General features: G+C 33.7%; 1 protein-coding gene across 7 annotated transcripts in view; it reads right to left on the bottom strand.

Annotated features, from left to right (window-relative positions):
- AKT3 (AKT serine/threonine kinase 3) overlaps positions 1-21,254 on the bottom strand; it is a 207,801-nt gene that overhangs the window by 37,185 nt on the left and 149,362 nt on the right. For all 7 annotated transcript variants that reach the window (XM_074351770.1, XM_074351769.1, XM_045509444.2 and 4 more), the window contains 2 exons: positions 20,173-20,241; positions 5,648-5,770 (listed from right to left, as the gene is read on the bottom strand). In XM_074351770.1, the coding sequence (XP_074207871.1) occupies positions 5,648-5,770; positions 20,173-20,241 (192 nt within the window). The remainder of the gene's footprint in view (positions 1-5,647; positions 5,771-20,172; positions 20,242-21,254) is intronic.

Genomic DNA, 21,254 nt, shown 5'->3' with positions numbered 1-21,254 from the left:
ATCAAAATGTTGTGTGCTCTTCTAGACAACACTGTATGTTAAAGGAGAGAGCAAAGTTCAGAAATGGAAAAGACACTTTTGTCAACTTGGTAATTTCATTAAAAAACACTTTCAATACACAACAATTTCTTTTGAATAAATAACAGAACACAAATATTTCACAATTTTTGAGCCAGTTATTTTATAATAGTATCCATCTTATTCCATTAATTACCTTCCTTCTCTCACCATCCTGATATGTCATTTTGCTAAGCATGAATGACAAAAACAACTTGTCCATCAAAAGTGTGAATAATAGTCAGAGATGCATCACCATAAAACAAATGATATTCCCAAATCTAATCTTGTATAAAGATCAGAGGTAATTAAGTATCCAGTCTTTTAAAAAAATAATAATTTTATGAAGATGCATAACCAAGTTTTCATAAAATATAAAAACCATTAGTTTTGTAATTCACAAATGTGAAGGATGCACAGTGTTCTCAAAGCAGATCGATGGCTTAGATACATCAAAAACACCTGGAAATAACTTCCTTAATGCACTTGACACTAACATAAAGGGGATTTAGTCAAACACTTTTAGGAACCCTTCTACTGTGTAAAGGAGGAATAAAAATATTTACAAATGATCTTTCTTTGGTCTCTCTCCTAAATCTAATGCTTTCCTTCTTCCCTTTTTTTGGCCACAAAATGAAAAATGTATATGGCCACTGACTGTTCAGGTATTTTCTATTATAAAACTTCAGATGCATCTGTTTTATCTCCACTGTCAGTCTTAGTGTCTAGGATTGAAAGCAGGGCATTATGTTTATGCTTTATGGATGCACCCATTGGCAAAAGCAATGTATGAGTCAAACAGTAGGTTTTTAAAGAAAAGATTACATTTTAAAAATCTAGTTAATGCTTACTATTTGTATCAGAAGGTTGTTTGTTATCTGACAGCTCACACATTGAAGAGACAAAAATCTTTGACATATACTTCATGGAGTTTCCATTAAAAAAAAGGCAACACTTTTTACCCAATTGAAGTAAACAGGCATTACTGACAGAGGGTCTTGATTTGGTAGCTTTTGAAATCTTTTTCCCTCTGTACTTTGTGAACCAGAAATAATAGCAAGAAAGCACTATGCTCCTTTCTGCTCTTGCTGGTACCTAGAATAAAGTTAAACTCTTAAAATCTGAGCTGGTTTTAACACACTGCTTGCCAACCCTTTAGGCTTCACAGCACAGTAAAAAATGAAATGCGTAGGGTGCACCAGGATCAGTAGGCTGGCTGCTTGTCACTGGAACTGACTGGCCTAGAGGCTCCTCTAATCGCCTGGTGGGTTGAGAGAGGCTGCGGCTTAAGCACACAGCCTGGGAAGCCCTGCTCTTAAACAAGCCAAGTTGCTATTAGAAAGTTTAAAAGTTTTTAACTTTCAGTTTTTTTAAGTTTCTAATATAAAATTCATACATATATTCTAAGATCTATCTATAATATAGGCACACACACACACACATATCTTTTAGGTAGCATTTTAATTAGATGGCTGACATTTTGTGATTAAACAAAGGAATGCAAACAGCAGTTCCTAAGGGCTCTGACAACTATTGTAGCAATATAAACAAACAAGTCCCTTCATTCACTCTTACAACCCCATTTTAGCACAGTTGTATCAAACTCAGGGTTCTGTAACAAGACTGCCTCAGGCCCAACAATATAGTAGGAAATTCCTCCTCTGCACACTGCATATTGAGGTTTATGAGTATCAAACTGCCAAAATGTCACACAAGCTAACCTGCAGGAACTTCATGACTGTGGAATTAAGAGAGTGTGTTAAAATACTGAAAGGAAAATATTTCTTCACTTTAAACCTTCCTACCTAGAAAAGGTTCACTATATACAGTAGCAGAGACCCCACCCAGGTTGCCAAGCTATTTAAGAATTTACTACACATAAGAAACATAGCCCAATAGTACAATTTAATGTTAGAAGTGGAATGGGTTCTTAGTAGCAGTGCTTAAAATTTTCATAAAAGAGGGAATCCACAGTGACTGTTTAGAAGTAGGAGTTGGGGGATGTGTCTTGAGACTCAGTATATAAAGTAAGCATGTTGTTTTCATTTAGACTGTTGGGTTTATTTGGGAGCTGATGCAGATTGGGAGGGCTGTGGTAAAAGACTCTCTGAAACCATTCCTTTGTGCTATCCATCACTGAGTCTTAGAAATTATCTAAATCTTGTTGGCAGTTTCTCACATTAACAATGTAAGTGGTTAAATTAACCATTAAACTCTCTGATTAGGTAGAAAACAAGATTAATTTTCCACAAGTAGAATACAAAAGCAATTTATATATTATTTTCTGCCTCTTGCCCTGTCATAAACTCTTGGGAGAAATTAATTCTTAATGAATTACAGTATCATTATATGTACCTTTGCAAATGTCCCTATTTAGTCTATTCTGTACTTGGATGGCCATGTTTGTTGGAAAGAAAAGTTACACGTGCAAAAATACGAGCTAAGTGGAAAAGGAATTTTTAACAAAATCTGCACTACTGACACAGTCTTAGAAGAGATTTCTTCAAATATTTAGGCTATTATAAAGCAACATCAGTTTTTCCTAATTAATCACAAGGAATTTGGGTCCTTACCAGAAAAAAAAAATTAATATCATGAGATCTATTAATAAATTAAGCAAACTTACTTTTTAAAGTACAAAAAAGGATGCAATAATTTATTTGTTGCTCTGAACACCAAGTTATTAGGAACTATGAACTGATAAAATGTCTTAAAACAACTTGCACATGAAATAAGGCTTTTTGCCTCCAGTGATGAATGGGGGAGTGGCAAATAGGCACTGATTTACTTGAGAGGTGCAGCTACCATAGGCATCTCAAATGGATTTGTATTTGAATAAACACAGGGTCATTAGTAAGGAGATGACAGAGACAAACCTGAGATGAATCAATCAAAGTGGGAACCTCAATTTTTGATAATGCTCTTTTGAATATATTTTATATAAATATATTTAAGATGTTCTTTTTCTCATCTTTGGCAGTTTTATTCCACTTTTAGATTTACAATGATCTCCTAGAGTTAATCCAAGGCATCTACCCCATCTAAGTTCATTTTAACTCTAGAAAGGCAGAATCGTGTAATGAAAACATACCTGGAGCTAGGATTCATGGTTTCCAATAATCTTGACTATGTCACCAACTTAGTCCATTACTCTGAGTCACTTACTAGGCTTACAGGCTTCAATGGCCTCCCCTGTAAACTATGGATCAGCTCTGAATTTCTATGATCCTACTTAAAAGATCTCATTCTATCATGCATAATCCTGTGCAATATGGATACAAATAACACTTGTATAAATTTAGAATGTCTGGCTTTTTACATTATGCATTTTTCTTGGTGTATATTCCATGGATTCTATCCTATGCTATACTTAGACCTTTAAGTTAAAGCTATATTAAAAAAACAGAGAGCAGAGACCACTTAATATTATGCCTAGTAAAGTTAGTGGTCTATGCATATGGTAACTATATGACTGATACTCATATATAAAGTAGGTACTTTATATTGCAGCTTTAATAAATTTGGTCTAATTTCATCATTAGAAAGGATGGAGCAACAAAAACCCATGTTAAATGAATTTCAACTTATCGATATGTTGGTTCATCTAATGACAAATGATTAATGGAGAATACTGACCAAGATCATCCCAATTATATCATTTCTTAATCAATGCTAGCAATCAAATGAGCATTCTTTTCTTTGTTTCTTTAGACTAACAAGTCTATCTTCCAGCTTTAAGCATTTTGGATATATTACTGAGTACTTCAAAATTACTCTCATTTCCTTAAATCCAGGAAATCCCTCCTTTCTCCCTACAAAGAGTATTCAAACAATATAAAGTGGGAGTGAGTTGAGCGTAATTAGGCAGAAAAAAAGCTAACTACTTCTAAGCAAATTTGGAAATGCTATAAAACTGGTAAGTTTTGTCATACCATATAATTAAATCCTTTTCAAAAAAAAATCTAGATTCAAGGCATTTAAAAATTATAGGCTTATTTGGCCATGCAGACATCAGATACATGGATGCTGAATTCTACCACTCCTGGCTATAAAAAGCTGCAGGCTAAACATAATCATACAGTTGATTATATTCATCTTGGGTCCACTTTGGCACTTACAGTTGATCATCCCTGATCTAGATTATAGGGCCATAGTCCATTTTTCCTAAAAACAGAATTTTGTTAACTTCCTTAATAAACAATAATATGTTAAATAAAATAAACATAAAATAAAAATATAAACTATATAAAATAAAAACCTTTAATAAATAATAACATGCTATACAAACATACATACTATATTTCATTGTCACCATGTAAAATGATACTTTTTGAGACAGTTACTTCTTAGGGTCCTTCATAATATAAAGGTACATGACAGCAACATCTTCAAATAATCCAGACAACTGCCTAAATAGATGAGTTAAGAATCACAGATGTTTTAAACAAATGAGTGGGAGTGAGGGGATAATTGTGATTCCTGTTACATGCCGAAATACGCAGACATAAACCTCATTTCATAAATTTCATGAAAGACTCTCATAATTTCTATTTCTACAAATCAAATTATATTTTAAATGAAGTAGTATTTGATAAACAAAGCAATTCTGTGTCAAACTTTAATAAGTCAAGATTACTATATGATTTACTTTTTAAGAAAGTAAAACAGTCACATTTACAATTTGTTCAGAGTGTGTCATGGTACAAATTTCCTTAATATGGCCAATCTAATTCAAAACAATGTCATGAGAATTACTACTACCTTTTACATTCTACTCCAGGGGTCAGCAAACTATGGCCTGTAGGTGAAATCTTGCCTACTGCCTGTTTTTGTAATTAAAGTTTTGCTGGAACACAGCCAGATGCGCTCATTGACACACTGCCTGTGCCTGCTTTCATCCTACAATGGCAAAGCTGAGGAGCTGCAAAAGAAGCTGTAAAGGGCAGCAAAGTCTAAAATATTTACTAGTTGTCCTCACAGAAAGCTTGCCAAACTCTGAGCTATTCTGAGGGTTTCCCCAGAAAGAAACTGTATAGAGAAATAAAGTCACTATTTAACTGATAAAAACAAATACAGTGCTTTTTAAAATGTAAACTAATCGATAAAAGGTTATATTAAAATACTTCAGGTATTTAACTCCACTAAAAAGTTAATACCAAAATCAAATATTTTCTTTCCCCCAAATAATCTTCTTTATTATAAAAGATTTTTCATAATACCTCATAGGATGTTAAAACATAATAATAAAATCTATAGTAAAATGTTACTTGCAAAGTTACTTGACTTTTAATCGGACGTTTAACATTACTCATAAGACTTACAGAAAAACAAAACTATTACCAGTAGCTCCTATTTGATCAGAGCAGTCAAGCAGAACTTATTTTGTATGTCAAAAACTCGGACATAAAGGAACTACACACTTTTCGGTGAATGAAATTTGCTGTCAAATACAGTGAACTACATTCTTTAACAGAGTGGGGTTTTTTCCCAACTAAATCTGCTTTTCTCCAAACTGTGTAACTTTGTAATTACTTTGTGATTGTCCCCGTAGTCTCTGCAAAAACAAATTCTGATTACTTTTCTGTTTTACCTTGAGATCACGGTACACAATCTTTCCGGAATGTAGATAGTCCAAGGCAGAGACAATTTCTGCACCATAGAAACGTGTGCGGTCCTCAGAGAACACCCGCTCTCTCGACAAATGGAAAAACAGCTGCAGGGTAAACAGCAGGGACAGGATTGTAATAATTACTGATTTAGTGGGGGAAATTAACACAAACATAAAACATCTCTCATCACCATATTGTGATGATAGATACTGTACTCTCAGTGGACACTGAGCACTCTTAGACAGCAGCTGGCTTATCTTTTCCAGGTTTCCAAGGGGAGACTGCAGGCTGTTAAATCAGCGTTTTAATCAATATACCAATCTTGTTTAAGGCATTCTGCTTGCTACCCATTTAACCTTCAGTTACCAGAGGAAAAAAGAATGCATCATCAGGTTCCATCTCCTCCTCAGTGTATTGTTGCTTCACTCTTTCAACGAGGAGGTACTGAGACATTATTAAAATAAATGAACACAAGCATAGATGTAATATTTCTACTTAATTATTTGATTTACATTTGATTTCAAAGAAAGGAATGCTGATGTGTGAAAACCGATCTGTAGGAACTTAGAAAGTCTACAACTTCTGACTCATCATGGTATCTCTAGACATGTTTTCAAAGTTTAAATCAGTGTTTTCTGTAGTGAGAAACTGTGAGGTTCTAAGTTTTCAATTTCTCTTAGTAATATCCAAAACGGACAGAGAAGGTCCCATTATTTCCCTAAGAGTTCTCAATGTATATTCTTTCTATTTCAACAATAATTAACTATGACACCAATCTTTCTTCATATAATCATTTAAAACTGTAAGTCCATCCATTTCCTATTATATCACCTAAAAGATATTTCATTCAACAGTTAACAAGGATCTACTGGGTGCTCACTGTGGTTAAGCTTCCAGTTCTCCATTTAGGCCAGCTCTTTAACAAACTGCCTGTCTCATCTCTCAGTTCAACAATGTTTGGGAAGGAAGGAGCTGGCCTCAGGCACTATGAATTGACTGCTGACCTTTGTTGTACTATTTCATTGTATTAAGAAACTTGCCAAGAACAATAAAAGATTGTTGGCAGTGCTGAGTACATAAGAGTATGTACTCAATACATATCTTTGATTAAAGGAATGATCAAATCAATCAATGTATCATTGACTGGAAGATCAGGCATTAAGTATACCTTTACATGCATTACTTCTACAAATTTATAAGAATTACAGTTTAACCGAGATTTGTTCCTCACACACCAAATTATAATTTAGGTAAAGTAAAAGAGGTTCCATACAGAGTCCTTCTTCCCCTTTCCCACTTCCACCTCCACTTAAGGGCCTATCATTATTTTAAGATAAAATTTACGCATAACACATTGTCATAGCACAGAGAAGGAGGTAGAATCTTGCTACCCATTTGGCAACTATTGCCAAAAAAGACCAGCTCAACATTAGTTACAGTACAACTAAAATACTGGCAGATAGTCTCTAAACTTTAATGTTCTCTACTATATTGTCATATTTTATCAAGTCTAAGGTGCTACAGATTACAATTCCATCATATTTTATGTTAACACCAAGAAAGAAAAAAATGTCAATTAAAACTATGACACACCGTCAAATATAAAAGCCATTCTGATTGCAGAAAAGTTCAATGTGTCTTACAAACAATCAAAGATAGTATGCCAAAAATCAAACTAATGTGAACTATTACTCAGGGATATGTTTCAAAATTCGTTCATTTTATGGAAGCATATGCATATGATTAACGCCTTACTATTCAAACAAAGACAAGAAGTAGAAAGAAGCACGGATTATCAGGAAAACCATTAGGAAGAATTTCTAGGTTAAAGTAATTTCTGCCATCCTTTATACAAAATATCACTAATTTTGACTGAAGGAACTCCTGTGACCTCTATCCAGATTTATGGCAGTCTTCTAATGGGATGAAAATAGTTAGATTTCTAAATTTTCTTAAAATGTCAAGCCTAGAACCTACTCATCTATTTTACAGAAGATACAGATCTTCCTAAATCAACACAATACATGAAGGCTTCTAGATTTTTATTTAGACAGTAAATCTTCAATTTGTCTCCCAGCCACTTTCTATAAAAACATCAGCTAGAAAAAAAAAAAAAAAAACTTCAGGAGAAGGACTCTATTTATTTCTCAATCTGATGTCCTCTGATGCCTGCCCTTGCTACTTTATGGGACTTATTCTTTTTAACATAACCAAGAACCTCTTGTTCTAGAGCTTAGAAGCTATTACCCTGTCCTTATTGCTTGGCTTTGGTACTACAACTCTCCTGATCTTCTACTTAACTCTCTGAATAGTCCTTTTCAGTCTCTACCTTGGCTTTGAACCAACTTCCCATTTAGTAAGCATCAATTATTTTAAAGTCACTGTATTGTGCAGTGGGACAAGAAAAAGAGGGCATACGATGGTAAGACATAATCCCTGACCTTAAGAAATTCAACCCAATAAAGGAGATACATGCATAGACAAAGAAACAAGAGATCTGTGATAAATGTTGTAATTCTGATATTAAAAGTGCTTTGGGATTTGCAGATACTAACTATTATATATATAAGATAGATAAACAGCAAGGTCCTACTGTATAGCACAGGGAACTATATTCAATACCTTATAATAGCTTATAATGAAAAAGAACATGAAAAGGAATTCACACATGTAATACTGAATCACTATGCTGTACACCAGAAAATAACACAACATCGTCAACTGACTATACTTTAATTTTAAAAGAAGTGCTTTGGAGGCAAAGGATGATTAATCTTTACTGGGATGATCTGAGGAGACTTCACAGATAAATTACTATTTCACTTTGGTTTTGAAAGTTGGGATTTTTCACAAATGGAGAATATAAGAGAAGCCTACAAAAGAGTGCTATGCAAGTTTTATCCATCTTAATATTTCAAACACAGCCTAGTACAGTACCTGCAGAGAGTAGGTAATTAACAAATGTTTGTAGAAGGAATTAATTCTAAAGGGAAAAAAAAAAGTAACAGGAAGGAAACAACATGCAGGGAACGCATGTAGCCTAAGAACAATACACATTAAGGACAGTGACAGCACTTAAGGAAAAAATTTAAAGAAAAAGATGAGGCTAGATTGTTTAGGACCTCGACTGCCATGATATGGTTTAGAGATTAATTCTGTAAATAAGGAGTGTCAAAGACATTTGGGTTAAAAATTAGTTTAATTAAAAAAACAACTCTAGCAGCAATTAGAAAATCAATTAAAAAATCGAAGACTATAGTAGTCAGGTAAATAATTCATAAAGTGCAAGAAAAGTTATTGAACGCTGATTTAGTACAACTGCTATGAAAAAGCTGCAGACACAAGAGTAAATGGTACAAATCTGTAAGAATACCACTGGTTGGTTAGAACAACCAGATACATAAACAATTCCACTAAAAATACGCAGTTATAAAATAGAGAGCACACTTAAAGAAGTAAGCATGTTTGGTAATATCAGAAGTTACAATTGAGATGGGTAAGAGCTTCTGAGGGACTTCACCTAGAGTGGTACTAATATACATTTCGAGAGTCAATATTCCCGAGAGAACTAGCTTGTACCTTTGGGCAACGCTGTTGAAGTTTCTCTATGGATGGCTCAGTAGATGTTGTTGCCAGCAGTGTAAAGGAAATGAATGGGTTGGTAACAGAGAAGCAATGGATTTTATTTTGACCTGCTGATATTTAAATGAGAACTTGATAGCACAACTTTAGAACTATGGGACCCAAGGGTAGATATGGAAGTCATTTATATAAAAAGTATTGTTAACACCAAGGAAGCAATGTTAGCCCAGAAATTTAGTAGAAACTGAAAACAGAGTTAAGGTCAGAATCTTAGCGTATCACTACGTATAAGGAGATAGGATGTTGAAATAGAGTCCTATAAGAAGTACAAAAGGAAACACGAATATACCATAAGAATAAAGGGAAAGAAAGTTTCGAGAAGTTAGTGTTTACCAGGCATAGGGATTAGGGTACTTGTTACTTTTCAGGGAAGAAATGTCATACTTAGGTGCACTAAGAGAATGTAAAGGTAGAAATGGTACATGACTCCTTCTGAAAAAGTGAAGCCAAGGTATTACTGAAGCAGAAGATTTTTGCTCTAACATATTAATGCTTTCAAGAAAACTTCTGCCTGAAAAAAATTGAGAGATACTACAAAGCTACAATTCACATGGACTAGGCACAAAAATTATATGAAAGATGAATGAAATCAGGCATCCAGAAACAGATTATTTTATAAAAATTTAAAATATGGTACAGTTGATAAGTATATGGGAAAAATGACATTAATAAATGGTACAACAATAATTGCTTAATTCTAGAGTAAAGTAAAATTTGATTTTCATCTCACATCCTAACAAAATTCATCTCTGATGTAATTTTAAAAACTAGAGAATATGGATCAAAAGTTATCTGATCTCAGGATGAAAAAAGATTTTGTAGAAGAAAAAAAATGTAATCATAAAAGGAGAAACTGGTAGAATTAACTACATGAAATAGCAAAAATATAAATAAAATTGAATAGTTATGACAAATATGACTAAGTTCATAAGCTTAATATATAAAGAAATCATATGGAAAAAAAGACAAAAATACAAGGGGAAAAAGGGGAAAGGACATAGACAACATAAGAAGAATACAAATTATTACAGGAAATGAAAATATGCCACCTTATAATAATCAGTGCAGTAGAGATAAAAACATAAATGAGACAATTTAACACTTCAAGAAATAGTACTATTAGTGAAAGTGTGGTGAGATAAGTATTTCATACACTGGTGGCTGGTATGTAAACAGAAACTCTTTGCAGGGCAATTCACAATATGTATCAATATAATTTTAAAATACAATAGTTCTTCTAGAAATTTCTTTTTAAAAAAAGACAATGTAGAAGTCTTCTACATAAGGATATTCTTGCAGGAGTATATTCGATAAAAATGTGAAAACAGCTTTCCAACCATGTTGAAAATTTTAAAAATTAGATTTCTATCCAACACTATAACAAAATAAATTTCAGATGCAACTGATAGTTAAATATAAAATATGAAACTAACTTTAAACACTAGAAAACAGGAATAAAAAATTCATGGGACTAGACTTCTCTTGTCCTAAACAATTGAACAGAAATATATAAAACAAAAAAATGAAAACTGGGGAAAATTTACCACAGAACTCTTTTTAGATAGTGGGCAACAGGCAGTGCAGAACTATGATCCCTGTGAAAACAGAAGCAAATGAAATGAACCCTAAAATCACCTGTCTTCTGTCTGGGGACATTTTCTAGAATGTTATATAGGAAAGGAAGTTCTGAGCATAACATACAAGCCTTGCTGTTAGAGATAAGTATCAGATTTTGAGGAAGGTGAAGTTGTTGGCATTTGTAGGACAGAACACCAGTGAGGAAGAAGCTATATAATCTACACAGTAGTCTGCTGCTGAGACCAAGCAATGCATGTGTAAGGTCAAACTCTAAAAGAATAAGCAGAAAAGGAATGGGGATCTGTGTGCTAAATAATTCCCCACAGAGCTGACAGAAATTCAATTTCTAATCAGTCAGAACAGTGTCATTACTGAACACCCAGGCATTCTGTGGATATTTCAAAGAAGTCAGAGTAAAGACAAACATACATTAACAAAGCTAACAAACAAGAGTGGAAAATATCATATATGCAAATAACTGCCTTCCAGAACAAGATGTAACACTCTTTGAAGGAAGAAAACAAAATCCAGACACTCATGTAAAATTCAAACTATTGAGTATCCAATCAACAATTACTATGCATGAGAAGATGCAGGAAGATATGACCTATCAACAACAGAAAAATCAGTCATTAGACACAGACCTTAAGAAAAAAAAAAGATGATTGAATTAATAGACAGTGACTTTAGAGTAGTACATGAACATAAAGAGGCAATGAGAAAGAAATAATGGCACTTTCAAAAATAAAACATGCCATATCTGATTAAAAAATGCACTAGATGGCATTAACACTAGATTAGACACTGTAATTACATGAAATTATAGAAGAAAACTATATAAACTGTACCTAAAAAAAAAAAAAAAAAAAAAAGGCACCCCAGCAACCTGTAGGAGAGCATCAAGGAGTCTAACATATATAACAGCAAATCCTTAAAGGGGAGGAAAACTACAAACTAATGCCTGAATTTTTCCAAACTAGGACAAAAATAATAAATGGACAGAGTATTTCAATGAAACCAAGTAAGATTAAAACTCACAAATATGCATTAATACTCAGAACATACCAGCCAGATCACACTAAAATTACTTAAAAACCAATGATAAACAGAAAATCTTTAAAAAAATTTCTGAAGGGAAAAACATTACATACAGAAGAACAAATAAGAGAATTTCCCCAGACTTCTCCTCAGAGAATATGTAAGCAAAGGACAATGGAACAATATGTCCAGTTCTCAAAAGAAAAAAAAATGCATCCTAAAATTTTGCATCCAGTGGAAATATTCATAAACTATTATCGTTAGAGACTTTGCTTTCAGCATGGTTGAGTAACACATACCAGATTTACACTCCCTTCTTCAACAACTAGAAAACCATATAAAATAAATAAAACAAATATTTTCATACATTAAACATTAGCCTTCAAGGTATAGTGATCCCAAAGAAAAGGGAAACAATATGATAATTATGGTTGTTTCAGCTTGTTGCCTGGAGACCGTACAGAACATAACAAAGGGAGGGAAAACCAAATCAGAAACTGGAGGGATCCCTGAGTTAAGGATAAAGAGTTCAGTGACTAGAGAGACCAAAGTAGTCATGATACATGAGTCAGAGAACCATAGAGAGATCTCCAGCGATCTGCAATGGACTTCCTGAGTCTGACTTATGTTTTACTAATCAGCACTTACGTATGTGAGGAAAATTCTGAGGCCAGGAAAAGGACCACTGGAAAGAATCAGGTGAAAAAGAATTACAGGCTCACAGAGCCAAAAATACTTTTTGTTCTTATGAGGAAAAATGGAAAAACTTCCTAAGAAATGTGGCACCCAGTAGAGTCCTTGAGGATACTGCCTCTATAGTGCAGCAATATTAGTGTTAGAGCAAAGGCTACAAACATATGACAAATTGATTTTTGACAAAGGTGTCAAGGTCAGTCAATGGGGCAAATAATAGCTTTTTCAACAAAAAAGATACTGGAATAACCAATATCCATATGGGAAAAAGTGTAGATTATATATGAACAAGATGAGTTTTAAAAAACAAATTTAAACAAAAATATACAGAGGGAAAAAAGTTCCCTACTAAAAAAGGAAAAGGGACCACAAACTGGGAGAAAATAGATATATATATCATATATTTATAACATATATATGATAAAGTAATTATACCGAGAATGTATAAAAAAGTCTGACTACTCAATATTAAGAAAACAAACAACTCAATCAAAAATGGACCAAAGATTTTAACAGATACTTCAATAAAGAAGACACAACATGGCAAATCAGCACAAGAAAAGATGTTCAATATCATTATTCATTCAGGAAATTCAAATTAAACCTGTAAGATACCACTACATACCACTAGAATGGGTAAAAGTAAGTAAGACTAACCATGCCAAGTGTGGTGATGATATTAAGTAACATCCAAGAAATGCAAAATGGTACAATCTGGCAGTTTCTTAGGAAGCTGAACATACCAAATGACACAGAAACTGTATTCCTAGATATTTACCAAAGATGACTGAAACTACACATCCACACAAAGATTTGTACTGGAAAATTCACAAGAATTTTTTTACAATAACCTCAAACTGCAAGAAAACCAAATGTCTATGTACTAGTGATTATATAAACACATGTATGTATATAAATACATTATCCATATAATGAAATAAAGCCATAAAAAGAAATAAACTACTGATATATGCAATAATACTGATGAATTTTAAAAGTATCACGTTAAGTGAAAGATGTAGAACACAAATGAGTATACACTGTGGGGAACACAGTTTTTAATATTTAAATGTTGTTTTGTTCCATTATCTTTTTTTTCTTTCCTTCAAGGTCTCCAATCATACATATATTGTACTTTGTTTTCACTCTCTTGAAATGCTCACTCTGGGGTAAGGCAACCTTTGTGTAAGAAGTTTAACTACTCTGAAACTGCCACCCTATGCCATAACCACATGGAGAAGAATCATGAAAACAGATAAAATCCTGGTCACCTCCTGCAGTTCTAGTCACCTCATCCGACACTGTAGATATAAAAGTAAGCATCTCAGATGTTAAGGCTAGTCAAGTCTTTGCATTATTACTTTAGATGCAGTGATATACTGGCTTAATGAATTTTGGGAAACTAAGCTTGAAGTATTATAAAGGTATATACTAAAAATATCCCCAAATTTATTTTGCCTTGAATTTTACATGCTAGCTAATGTGAGTATTGTAATGCATCCTTCTTGGCTTGAGAATTTTTGAAAAAGCTTTGGGTGAAAGCAATAGAATTCTGATAGAACCAAAAAATATATTAATAATTACAACAGTTAGTAAAGAAATTGGCTTGTCAAATTCCTGACAACAACAAAGATATTTATATATCTACAAATTTAGTAAAAATTTAAAAACCATCACTATGAGTATGAAATGATACTTCAAATTTTAAAATCACCCAAATCACACCTCCATAAATTAGTAAGTAGAACTAGAATACTGACTGCCTGTACTTCTGTCTTGTGTGAATTTAAAATGAGATGATTTTGGTTCACTGAAGACAAAATGCCAGCCAGATAATGAGAATCTGAAATAAGTATGAGAGGATCTCAAGAATGGCATGAAACTGGAAATCATATGCAAAAAATAAAGTGAATTTTATCAAAAAACTGACTATAGCATGTACAATGAGCTAAATATGGAGGAGAATAGTAAATAACTGAAACTGTTCTGTTCATTTGTTAGGTTCATTCATCCACATTAAGAATACAGAAGAATGTGAAAAATTTATTAGATGAGAACCATTTCTACATAATGGTTTTACTTTCCCCAATAGTGAATCTCAACCTCCAGGAGATTTCAGCCTCGAAAGAGATTCACAGAGGTCCAGTTTATAGGCCTGAAAGAAATAAGACTATGAGTAAGATTTTGGGGGAAAGTCCTAAGTAGAGACATTCTAAACCAAACAACACCCTAGTTTTCAGTTTACTCTTACTCCACAATATTTTTCTGCTTCTCATATAAATTTGACAATACCCAAGATAAAAAAAGAAAGTGACTTGGTTGTGTCAGCAGCAGCGTGATTTGTCGCGTTATTAGACTGCTTTTTATTAGTTCTCCAGATGCTGATTTTCCGTCCACCAAAGGTTGCACTGAATTCACTTTCACAACCTGTTCTACTGAGCTCCAAACCAACCCCTGTACATCCTGTACTACAGCCAAGATGCACACAATACACCAACGGGGGGAAAAAAAGAAGAATCCATGGTACTCTGCTTAGGAACCAGCAGATGTCAAATCCAATGAATTCAGTTGCTATCTTTCAGTTGTATATCTTTACTATACTCTTACTTAATATACTCTCCTTAACCTCTAAGGTTTCTTTTACTTGGCTCCTTCTACCCAGGATCCTCCTTAGGCTTCTTTCATCACCAACATGTATGATGTTGGTATCTTCAGGCACCATTCTTGGCCACTTATTTTCTAACTACAGTATCTCACACTTCACTTCCTTGGTTTTAGCATTGCCAATAAAGCACCTCTGGCCTGACTCCCCTGTCTCCTTCATGCCCCCACAAGGCACCTCACACACAGGATGATCACCACCAGAACTCAAACCTTTTATTGTGTTTCCTGCCTTTATAAACAGTCCAGTATCCACACAATTCCCCAAGCAGCAAATTGGAAAGTGTATGGTTTCCATCTCCTTCCACTGAGTTATTAAATCCTGGAAATTCTAGTACCTAAACATCATTTAGAATTTGATTCCTTCTCACTAATACTGCTTCAATTAACAACCTTATCATTTTTATGATCAGATTACCAAAACCTTCCAACTGCAGTAGCTTCCAAGTAATTTTCCTGCTTCCAATTTTATCTCTTTCAATCCAAGTTTCATACTGCTACGAAGTCTTCTTTCTAAAACATTTCACATAGAAATCCTTCTATGATGCTTCACTGCCTTTAGGATAAAATCTACACACTTGGAAGAGAAAAATCTGTCCTAACATGATCCTGACTACCTGGTCAGACTCTTTGACTTTTCTCTGCAAGACTCTATGCTTTATCCATACTATGCTACCTCTAGGGAGGTGGGAGAGAACTTGTATGCTCCTTCACATTCTGAATATTCTATTTCCTCTGTGTCAGAATGTCCTCTCTCTCATCCTTACTGTTCTAACTTACAGTTACACTTAAGACTTAGCTTAGCAACTACTTTTAAGGTTTCCTACCCTGGCATTCTCTCCCTTTCCTCCTCTTTTCCTTCTGGATTGATTCAAGTACCCATTCTCTGCATCTCATAGCAATCAGTGTTTTCACAGCAATAATGATACTATAAAGTATATGCATACTTTCTTGTCTATTTCTCCAATTAGACACTCATCTCCTAAAGGAAAGTACCATATTTCCTTATTTCTACATCCCCTGAGGTCCAATCCATAGTAGTTGCTCATTAGGTATTTAATAAGCAAATGGACCACAATGGAGTGGGTTCTAAAGTTAATATATAAATTATCAAATATACTCAAAATCACCTTTGCAAATTCCTCATGAAGGGACTAGACTGGAAACCAACATACTGTCTCACTATGGCTAGGCCCAACACAGTTTTTCTTCAGCATGGCCATTGTAAAACTGAGTTTTAAATGGGTAAAATAATTTTTTACAACTGTCAGTGAAACTTGAGGAAGAACCATGTAAAGCATCATAAATCCTACATTTCTGGTTTCCAAAATTAAGTAACATGATTTAAAAAATTACACCTGTGGTAAAAAATTTTTTACATGTAAAAAATATAGGAAAAAAGATACATTTTTTAAGCACAGTCCTATGTACCAGAGGGCCAGGATCAAGCTCCACCCAGCAGTGAGCAGACACTGACTCCTCCTGCCAGGAAACCTGCATAAACTTATGGTCCAGCCTCACTCACCAGGGGACAGATACCAGAAATAAGAAAACAACAATCCCAAAGCTTGTGGAAGGGATCTGCAAACACAGGCCAGATTCTACAGTGGGACTGGCTGGATCCTGGCCCTTGGGTCATGAGAGAAGAGTGTACTGCTGGGACACACAGGACATCTCCCTCAGAGGGCCACCTCTCCAAGGTCAAGAAACATAACTACCTACCTAAAAATACAAATAGAAAGACAGAGAACATGAGGTGTCAAAGGAATGTCTTCCAGACCAAGGCACAAGATAAATCCCGAAGAAGAAATGTTATGAGGAGATAGGCAATGTATGCGAGAAAGAGTTTGGAGTAATGACAGCAAAGATGTTCAGAGTATTCAGGAGAAGTTTTTCAGCACAGAGTCAGGAAATACAAAGAATACCCAAACAGAGTTGAAGAATAAAATCATTGAAATGAATAATATACTAGAAGGAATCAAGAACAGACTAAATGAGGCAGAAGAATGGATCAATGAGCTAAAAGACAGGTCAGTGGAAATCAATACCACAGAACAGAAAAAGGAAGAAAGAATGAAAAGAAATGATGATAGTTTAAGAGAACTCTGGGAAAACATGAAGCACACTAATATTCATATTATAGGGGCCCCAGAAAGAGAAGAGAGAGAAAAAGGACCTGAGGAAATATTCGAAGAGATAATAGTGGAAAAATTCCCTAAGAGTAAGGAAACAATCACCCAAGTCCAAGAAGCACAGAGAGTTCCACACAGGATTAACCCAAAAAGGAACACAGTAAGGCACACAGTAATCAAACTGACAAAAATTAAGGATAAGGAGAAAATATTAAAATCAGCAAGAGAAAAACAACAAATAACATACAAGAGAACTTCCATAAGGTTATCAGCTGATTTTTCCACAGAAACTTTACACGCCAGAAGGGAGTGGCACAATACATTTAAAGTGATGGAAGGGAAACACTTACAACCAGGAATACTCTATCCAGCGAGGCTTTCATTCAGATTTGATGGAGAAATCAAAAGGTTCATAGATTAAAAAAAGCTAAAAGAATTCAGCACCACCAAATCAGCTTTACAACAAATGTTAAAAGAACTTCTCTAGTCATCAAACCACAAGAAAAGAGAACAAAAAGAAAAGGAAAAAAAAAGATCTACAAAACAAATCAAAAACAATTAACAAAATGGCAGTAAGAACATACATACTGATAATTACCTTAACTGTAAATGGATTAAACACAACAACCAAAAGACACAGACTGGCTGAATGGATACAAAAATAAGATCCATATATATGCAGTCTACAAGAGACCCACATCAGAGCTAGAGAGACATGTAGGCTGAAAAGGAGGGGATGGAAAAAAATACTCCATACAAATGGATATCAAAAGAAAGCTGGAGTAGCAATACTAGTATCAGACAAAATAGATTTTAAAATAAAGACTGTTACAAGAGACAAAGGACACTACATAATGCTCAAGGGATCAATCCAAGAAGAAGATGTAACAATTGTAAATATATATGCAACTCAACATAGGAGCACCTCAATATATAAGGCAATTGTTAACAGACTTTATAAAAGGAGAAATCGACAATAACGCAATAGTGGGGAACCTTAACACCCTACTTACATCCATAGACAGATCATCCAGATAGAAAATCAATAAGGAAATATAGGCCCTAAATGACATATTAGACCAGATGGACTTAACTGATATCTACAGAGAATTTCATCCAAAAGCAAAAGAATATACATTCTTCTCAAGTACACACACAGAATATTCTCCAAAATCGATCACATGTTGACCCCCCAAACAAGCTTCAGTAAATTTAAGAAAACTGAAATCATACCAAGCATCTTTTCCAACCACAATGCTATGAGGTTAGAAATCAACTACAGGAAAAAAACACAAAAACTGCAAACATGTGGAGACCAAATAATAAGCTACTAAACAACCAATGGATCACTGAAGAAATCAAAAAGGAAATCAAAAAATACTTTGAGAAAAAGGAAAACAAAAACACTACAACGCAAAACCTCTGGGACACAGCAAAAGCAATTCTAAGAGGCAAGTTTATAGTGATACAAGCTTACTTCAGGAAACAAGAAAAATCTCAAATAAACAACCTAACCTTACATTTAAAGCAGCTAAATAAGAATGAACAAAACCCAAAGTTAGGAAGAAATCATAAAAATCAGCAGAAATAAATGAAATAAAGACTAAAAAAAAAAATCAATGAAACTAAAAGCTGGTTCTTTGAAAAGGTAAACAAAATTAATAAACCTTTAGTCAGACTCATCAAGAAAAAAAGGGAACAGGCCCAAATTAGTAAAATCAGAAATGAAAAAGAAGTCACAGCCTACACCACAGAAATACAAGGGATCGTAAGAGGCTACTATGAGCAACTATACGCCAACAAAATGGACAACCTAGAAGAAATGGACAATTTCTTAGAAAGGTACAATTTTCCAAGACTGAATAAGGAAGAAATAGAAAATATGAATAGACCAATTACCACTCCTGAAATTGAATCACTAACTAAAAAGCTCCCAACTAACAAAAGTCCAGGATCCAGCAATCCCACTCCTGGGCATATATCCAGAGGAAAATATAGTTGAAAAACACACATGCACTCCAATGTTCACAGGAGCACTATTTATAATAGCCAAGACTTGGAAGCAGCCCAAATATCCATCAATAGATTACTGGATAAAGACGACGTGGTACATTTATATACAATGGAATACTGCTCAGTCATAAAAAAGAATAAAATAATGCCATTTGCAGCAACATGAATGGACCTGGAGACTGTCATTCTGAGTGAAGTCAGAAAGAGAAAGAATAATGCCATGTGATACCACTTGTATGTGGAATCTAAAAAAAAAAAAGGACACAAATGAACTTATCTATAAAACAGAAACAGACTCACAGACATAGAGAACAAACTTACGGTTATCAGGGGGTAAAGGGAGTGGGAAAGGATAAATTGGGAATTTGAAATTTGCACCTCTTGGGAAGTGATGAAAATGTTAGCAACCTTGATTGTGGTAGTTTTATTGGTGTATACATTTATTAAAATTCATCAAATTGTACATCTGCAATATGTGTAGTTTACTGAATAGGAATCATACCACTATAAAGGTGTTAAAAAAAAGAATATGATTATATTTTCTTACATATAAAAGTAGTTATTAAAATAAAAGATCATTATATTTAATTAGAAAATTATTCAGCTCCCATTTAGGAGTAGAAAGAGCTATAAAAATCTCTATCAAGAAGTAGAGAACTATTTTATTATAACCAATATTTTAAATAATTTTAAAAATAATGACAATACTACCATGCAAATGCAAGTGCTGGGTTTACTTCTTGACTCACCTCTCCGCCATTAACATATTCCATCACAAAACACAAACGGTCTTTTGTCTGGAAGGAGTATTTCAAGGACTTGAAATGAAAAAGAAAAAAAAAATGTTAAAATCCTATATTCTAGAACAGTTAGAAACAGTAAGCATGATTGATAAAATGAATTGTTATTTTTCCTTAAGAGTCTATTTCTTTAAGAGTACTTAATAAGAGTGTATAAGAAACTCAAAACAAATTTTGAATATTAGCAATGAGTATTATTTGAGGAGAAATTAAAACTAAGATCTTTAGTAAAAATAAACAGTAATTGTGATGAGCACTTCTCAATCTACCGTGTCATCTATTTGAAATTGTATTGGTCCCGAAAGTTCTTATCCATGAGACCCTAAAACTTAAGGCCTACAACTTATTTCGGGGGAAGTCTTAGGAATACAGTTATAGTAGTTATATTTGGGTTTCTAGCATAGTTTCAACATCACTTTTTGCATACAGGTTGTATAACATGACATAATCCAACAGAGCTGCTTCAGGTAATTTTATAGGTTATAAAACTATTAAAACTTCACAGCTATCTTATTACACTGAACAATAAATACACAACAATATAACAAAGTAAGCCTAGGTATCTAGTGATACTTCTGGAAAGTCCTACTCAATAATTCTAAATCTTTAGAAGTTTCTTCCTTTTGAAAGTCTAGCTGTTATTTTTAATCTTAATACACTTTGCTGGAACTATAAACATACAAAAACTTTGCAAATTATGCCTCTATTACAAGCAATCCATGAATAGGACTAAAAAAAGTCAGTTGGTTTCAAAAACTAAGTTATATACATTTAAGTCACAGTTTATACTATGCCTAGTGAAGAAAACACACCATGACTTAGCCTATCTTTAACTTAAATGCTATCTTGAAATATAAATTTAATGCATTCTATATTCCTTTATTTCTTAAAGTACTTATATCTAAAAGAAGTCTCCATTTCTATAAAAAAAAATTAGGTAAAGTTTCTTTATATCACTGAAGAAAATGTTCTCATCATTTAATATTTATCAGAAGCCAATAAACAAAAATAACATAAAACTTATATTTAAT

Source organism: Camelus bactrianus, chromosome 23 (genome assembly GCF_048773025.1).
Source record: "Camelus bactrianus isolate YW-2024 breed Bactrian camel chromosome 23, ASM4877302v1, whole genome shotgun sequence".
Taxonomy (NCBI): Eukaryota; Metazoa; Chordata; class Mammalia; order Artiodactyla; family Camelidae; genus Camelus; species Camelus bactrianus.
This window is presented reverse-complemented; position numbering and strand designations above follow the sequence as displayed.